General features: G+C 40.0%; 1 protein-coding gene across 1 annotated transcript; it reads right to left on the bottom strand.

The window, feature by feature from the left end:
* Positions 1–950: 950 nt before the first annotated feature.
* On the bottom strand, positions 951–6751 carry LOC141562073 (putative E3 ubiquitin-protein ligase TRIML1). The gene is made up of 2 exons (XM_074302092.1): positions 5342–6751; positions 951–959 (listed from the first exon to the last, which is right to left on the bottom strand). Exons 1-2 carry the CDS (start codon positions 6749–6751, stop codon positions 951–953), a joined length of 1419 nt encoding a protein of 472 aa, XP_074158193.1.
* Between the last annotated feature and the right edge of the window lie 453 nt (positions 6752–7204).

Here is a 7204-nt window from a genome sequence, read left to right on the forward strand (position 1 = left end):
TTCACACCGCACTGCTCTGCATGTGCCCTTTCTCATCACTCCTTCCTAACTCTATCTCTGAAAACAGTAATTAAAGCTCTACTAACAAAATATCCCTTTTTTGCTAACTTACATCTTATATCTTCCCAGTTAGAATATAAGACCCTTGAGGACAGGACTTACTATCTCCTGGGCTGCTCTGCTTAGCCTATAGTCAACACTAAATAAATGCATTTTCATTATATTATTGTTCCCTTTTTCATCCTTGAAGTTTTGTTTCTCCAGATAAAATTGGTTTTTATTTTTCCTAGTCCTCTGAAGTAACACCGTGGTCTATTTGGCACAGCACTGAAAATGTAAGTTGATTTGGACAGTATCATTTTTATTCTACTAGCATAGTCCAAATATGAGCAGTTATTATATTTTCAATTATTTATGTCTGTTTTTACTTCTGTGCAGAGGGTTTTGGCTGGGAGTAGTGCTCCCTACCTGTAACCCCTGATATTGGAAGAAGCTAAAGATGTTTTTGGTCTGCTTTAGTTGGGAGTTCTGAGATATAGCATAGTTCACCTCAGTGGATGCCTTTACAGAGTCTGAAACTGCTATTGAACCCCAGGGAGGAGAGAGCCCCAGGCTGCTGAACGAGGATCAAACTTGTTTAGCTAAGACAGTGAAATGAGGTAAAGCCTCAGATCAATCAATAGGAAGATCAAGTCATGAGTGACTGCTATACTGCTCCTGCAGGACCATAGAGAATTCTATCTTTTGTTTAAAAAGCATTTTGTCGTTTTATTCACATGATACCTCTGTGGCACAAATGTTGAACTCCCAGATACTTTATACATTTTATAGTGGTTTTCAATCGCATTTCTTTCTCTATCTCTTCCTGTTGAGGTTTGTTAGTAACTCAGAACCTTGTTGGTTTAGTTTATGCCTTGCTAAGATTATCCCAGGCTTTTCTAAGTACACCATCATGCCATCTGCCAAAAAAAGCAAGTTTGAGGGGAGTTAGGATCTTTTGCAACAGTGTCCAAGTTTTTAGTTTGATTATGGTATTCAAGGAAAGCAATGATTCTTCAACATTTTGGTAGCAGATACATTATATTTTCTTTTTGTTTTCAATGTTTTGATTAATATATTCTTATATTTCTTCTCTCACTGAATTTTGCTTGTAGAACTCTGGTTTTTTTTTTCAGGGAATCCACTACTTGAATAAAGTTTTTATTTTAAATGATACTTCCTTTAATTTTTTTTGTACTAAATCGAATCTTATTTCTAATTTCATCTTTTGTCTCTTGCTTACTTCTCTAGACACTCTTGTAACTCTTGGGATCAAGTTGTGTTGTTTTTTGCTTGATTTAAAATCTGTTTTGGTTTTTTTGCCTTCTCATTGAATATGGGAGAGAGGGGAAAAGTTAGTGCTTTTGGAACTGAAGATGATATTGAATTTTTACAAAGGACTGATCATGATTCCTCAATAGATAAGTGGTCAAAGGATATGACTTTAAAAGTTTCAATGGAATCATTGCAGAGTATTCCTAATCAAATTACTAGTCATAAGAGAAAAGAAAGAAAACTTTATCTTTCTTCTCACAAGTAAAATTTGTCTATGAGGACTAAAAAATGGCAATAGTTATTGGAGGAGGGGTTGTGGGATGATACTAATTTTATTGTTGGTGGAACTGTGAAATCCTACAGCCATTTGGGAAAGCAATTTGGAATTATCCAAGTTAAGTGACTAAATTTTCAATATCCTTTGAACCAGAGACTGCATTACAGGGCTTATAAGGGAAGAAAAAATAAAAGTAAAGTTCCCATATAGAATAAAATTATACATTGGTACTTTTTCTTATATTAAAGGATTGGAATTAAAATTGAAGTTTATAGATTGTGGAACAAACTATGGACTATTAATGTAGGGGGATATAACTATACTTTAAGAAAAACGTTTTAAGAAGTAATGATTATAAATTTCTTAGGTGACAGTCAATAGAACACTGGCCCAGGAATAAGAAAACCTGAGTTCAAAAATGGCCTCAAATATTTGCTTAGGTGCGTGAACCTGGGCAACAAGAAACTAATGAATGAAAGAAGGAAGGAAGGAAGGAAGGAAGGAAGGAAGGAAGGAAGGAAGGAAGGAAGGAAGGAAGGAAGGAAGGAAGGAAGGAAAGAGAAGGAAGGAAAGAGAAGGAAGGAAGGAAGGAAGGAAGGAAGGAAGGAAGGAAGGAAGGAAGGAAGGAAGGAAGGAAGGAAGGAAAGAGAAGGAAGGAAAGAGAAGGAAGGAAGGAAGGAAGGAAGGAAGGAAAGAGAAGGAAGGAAAGAGAAGGAAAGAAGGAAGGAAGGAAACAAGGAAGGAAGGAAGAAAGGAAGGAAGGAAGGAAGGAAGGAAGGAAGGAAGGAAGGAAGGAAGGAAGGAAGAAATGAAAGATGAGTGTGATGAGAAATATGGGAACATATGCATGAAATGATGTAAAGTGAAGTTGTTGCAGGTGTTGTTCAGTGATTTCAGTTGTATTTGACTCCTCATGCCCCATTTGAGATTTTCTTAAAAGGAAGATACTGGGGTAGTTTGTCATTTCCTTCTCCAGTTCATTTTACAAAGGCAAATGGTTTCAGCCCAGACTCACTCAGGTAGTAAGTGTCTAATGCCAAATTTCAATTTAGGTCTTCTTGATTCCAGGCCTGGCTTTGTGCACTAACCCCCCACCCACCCCCCCGCCAAAAAAAAAAAAAAAAAGTGGTTACATCATGATCTCAAAAATGTAAATGAAAAGAAGAGCACACATAAACTCAAAAATAAATGTCACAAAATTAGAAAGCTTTAAAACGACTCCAAAATAAAGAAAAAACTACTATTACTCCATCCCTTTGAAGAAGTGGGAGGTCTATAGATATTGCATATTCTTCATACATTTAGATTTTTTTTTTCAGAATATTTTTCTGGCTTTTTTCTTTGAAAAATACTGTATATTGAATCGCATTTGATTCTCTGAAAGGATGAGAGGAAAACTATGAGAAATTGTTATCATATAAGAAACCAAAAGATTTTTATAAAAAATGGAAATCCTCACATTTATGAAATACTTTACCATTCTGAAAAATATCCATCATAAACATTTGGCAAAGTAAGTGGTATAAGTATTAGGAGCTCGATTTTACAGATGAGGTCTCAGGTCCCAAAGGAGAAGTGACTTAGCATAAGCCACACAGCTAGTCAGTGCCAGACTTGGATTCACACTGAGATCAACTAACTTTGTGACCTGTATTACAGGGCTTATAAATGAAGAAAAAATAAAAATAAAGTCCCCATAAAGAACAAAATAAAGAGCCAAAAAAAAAAAAGATTAAACAAGCGGCTGTTTTTCTGATAACAGAGAATTATAAACAAAATGGAAGCCCATAGATTTTGGGCTAAACAAATCATGGAGTATTAATGTAGGGGGTATAATTATAGTGTAAGAAAAATATTTTAAGAAGTAATTATTATAAAGCAGCTAGGTGACAGTCAATAAAATGCTGGCTCAGGAAGACCTGAGTTAAAATATGGCCTCAAGTATTTGTTAGGTGTGTGACCCTGTGCAACAGGAAAGAAGGAAAGAAAGGAGAAAGGAAGGAAAGAAAGCAAGCAAGCAAGAAAGCAAGAATGAAAGAAATAAGGAAGGAGGGAAGGAAAGAATGAAAAAAAGAAGAATGAAAGAAGGAGGGTAGGAAAGAAAGAAAAGAAGGAAGGAAAAAAGGAAAGAATGAAAGAAAGAAAAAAAGATAAGAAAGAAAAAAGGAAGGAAAGATGAGCTTGATGAATGGAAAGAAACATTGGAAGATATGCATGAAATGATGATTCAGTGATTTCAGTTGTATTTGACTCCTCAAGACCCTATTTGAGATTTTCTTTTTAAAAAAAAAAGATAGACGGCTGGTTTGACATTTTCTTCTCTAGTTACTTTACAAAGGTCAAAGGATTAAGCCCAGACTCACTCTGGTAGAAGTGTCTAAGGCCAAATTTCAGTTTCAGTCTTCTTGATTCCAGGCCTGGCTTTGTGCACTATATCTCCACCTATTTTGCCCCTCCCCTCCCCAAAAGAGTGGCTACAACATAAAGACCTCAACAATGCAAATGAAAAGAAGGGCCCATACAAAGCCATCAAAAATGGATGTCACAAAATTAGAAAGCTCTAAAATGATTACATAATAGAAAAAAACAAGAAGACACGCCTACTCCATCCCTTTGATGAACTGGGCGGTCAATAGATATTGCATATTACACATGCATTGAGATTTTTTTAGAGTATTTTTCTTTTTTTTTTTCCCCTTTGAAAATTACTATTTGTTGAATCACATGATTCTCTGAAAGGATGAGAGGGAAACTGTGAGAAACTGTGAGGATGTTAAAAAAAAAAAAAAGATTTTAATAAAAAAAATGTAGATCCTCACATTTATGTAATACTTTACCCTTTTGAAAAATGGCCCTCATAAATATTTGGGAAAGTGAGTGGTTCAATTATTAGAAGCTGCACTTTACAAATGAGGGACCATCTCAAGTCCAAAAGGATAAGTGACTTACAAAAAGCCACACTGCTGGTCAGTGCCAGCCTGGGACTCACAGCCAGATCTCCGCCCTTTATGACCTGTGTTATTTCTCTGCAGTGCCTTGTGCTGTCTGCCAATACCATCTAGCAACCTTTAGGCTAAGGATCCCCTGAGAACCAAACATTTCTCAAGTAGATATTGCAGAGTTGTTATCTATTAGCTCCCAATGCTGTTGTAACAAACTGCCTCTAATTTGGCCATGAACGTATTTGGAAGGAAATTAATAAGTTCAAGTGACAGAAAAAAATGTAAAGTGACTGACAGCTTGGATGTATAATCAAAGTAAAGGTAAGGATATTTTCTATAAAAAGAAGAAAATTTTAATTAAAACACCTTAATGCAAAAAGTAATATTTAGAGGATGAACTTTTTATTTGAAAGATTTTTTTTTTTGGCTTTTGACAATAAATAACAACTTAATATTAACTAATTAATATTAACATATTAATAATTAATAAACTTTATAATATAAGTTTAATATAACTTTATTGACAAATTCAACAAGGGTTCTCATGAATGGAAAGTCATTGCAGAGGTTGTTTTGGTTGCTTGGATTAGAAAATCTCATTTTAGGAACGATCATCTTCTTGAGCATTGTCCCTCCTGGGACAGATAAGCAGATATCCAGAGGTGTTTTTCCCCCTTGGAAAGCAAGGAGAGAAACAAGGGAGAAGGGGACCTTGAAAAGCCTTATTTGGGGGACTGTAGATTAGAGTTCCATCTGCAGCATTGTAAAAAGCTACGTGCCCTCTTTCATAATCTAGGAAAACGCCCACCTTCTGAACTGGTTTGCAGGAAGGAACAGTTTGCTTTGAATGCCACAAGTGAAAGTCCCTGCCAAAGGTGAAGGCCGCCAGGGTCAGCCTGTCTCCCAGAACCTTCTGGCCACCATCCCCCTTCCTTCTGATCCGTTCCTCACAGACGCCCACCTCCCACTCCCTCTGCTCCCCCACCACCACTTCCCAGTAGTGTCTCCCTGAAGTGAACTTTTGCTTGGCCAAGACCCAGAGGGCAGAATCGAATCTCTCTGGGTTGTCGGGGACATCCTGTGGGACAGCACGGTATTCCACCCTCTGCAGGTCTTCAGACAGGGCCAGATGGGGATTGGCTGTTTGAGGGTCCAGACACAGACGCCTGTGGAAAGTCAGCAGCGTTTCTGCCATTCCGGAGACGGGGCGCATGGTCCATGTCGGGGAAGCCACCACTGGCTTCTGAAGAAGTAGCTCCTCACTCCTTCCCAATGTGCCTTTTGCCTCCTGGAGCATTTCAAGAGGAAGCTGAACAGAATTCTTCTCTATGTCTGCTATCAGCATGTCCAGCTTGTGGATCTCTTGCTTCATTCTGGTCTTGCTCTCCTCAAACTTGGCCAGGTTGTCTGTGACTTCTTGGTCCAGCCTCTGCAGGTGTTGCTTCTTTTCCTCTGACAAGAAGTGGAGCTTTTGCTCCCACTCAGACTTCACAGCCTGCTTCTGAGCCTCGAGCCCCTGCAGGGGCTGCTTCTTTGGCTTCATTAGCAGTCCAAGGTTCTTTCGGAAGGGGCTTTTCTTGTTCTCCAAATTGCCTCTTGCTTCCTGGTCTAATGTCTGCAGTTGAATCTCTTCTTCCTCCCCCAAGAACTGCTGCATTTTCTCATATTCAGACAAGAGCAAGGCTTTGAGAAGGCGGCCGTCCTTCTCCCACTGCGCCTCTCGGATTTCCTCAAATCCCAATTCCATCTGAAATCTCTTCTTCTGGGTCCTTAAACTCTTGCCTGTGGCCTCGAGCTTCTCCATGCACTGAGTGACGGCCGCATCCAGGAGCAGAACTCTGTGCTTCTGGTGCTCTGGGCTTAAAAAGCAGGGTCCGCACAAGGGTCTCTGATCCTCCTCACAGAACAAGGTGTGCTGTAGGCCGTGTTTGTCACAGGTGGGCAGGTCCCCGAGGCTCTGCAGTAGGGGAGCTCTCTGCATCTTGCCAGTGTTAGCCAGATCCTGCAGCCCCCTGTCGGGGACCGTGTCTTCCAAGGCAGTGGCTGTGCTGCACACCGGGCAGGCTGTTGGAGGGCAGATCTCCTTCCAGGAGCTGGCAAGACACTCTGTGCAGAAGGTGTGGCCACACTCGAGAGTCACTGGGTCCATGAAATGGCCCAAGCACAGCGGACAGGAGGCCCCCACTCTGAGGCTTTCAAAGCAGATTTTGGCATCCATGTTCCTAGGTTTTCTAGTCCTTTTTTCCAGAGATAATCCACTAAGGCTAGGGAACTAGTTCTTTCCCTGAGCTCTTCTGTTTTCAGAGAGAGTCAACCCAGTATGTGCAACTAGATCTTCCCCTGAGCTCTGGCAGCCAGGAAAATGACAGGAGTCCATCTATTGGGCTCTTTTATAGGCCTTCCCTCTTAGCCCCTCCCCTCATCTATCATCAAGGTGTCAACCTCTGGCCTGATAAAGACCCCAGTTTCTCCCTAGTGAGAGTTCTCACCTGGGTGAGTTTTCACTTCTGGATTTCATTGTATTCCTGGGGCTGGGGACTCACCAGGGTGCTCACCCCTAGGCCATGCAGCCCAGAACTGTTTTCTCCAGTTTGGCACTTTAACCAAAGGAAAACCCCAGGCCATTGCTGACTGTGTCCAAAGGATTTCAGACACCATCAAACACTGTCAG

This window comes from Sminthopsis crassicaudata, chromosome 3 (genome assembly GCF_048593235.1).
Source record: "Sminthopsis crassicaudata isolate SCR6 chromosome 3, ASM4859323v1, whole genome shotgun sequence".
Taxonomy (NCBI): Eukaryota; Metazoa; Chordata; class Mammalia; order Dasyuromorphia; family Dasyuridae; genus Sminthopsis; species Sminthopsis crassicaudata.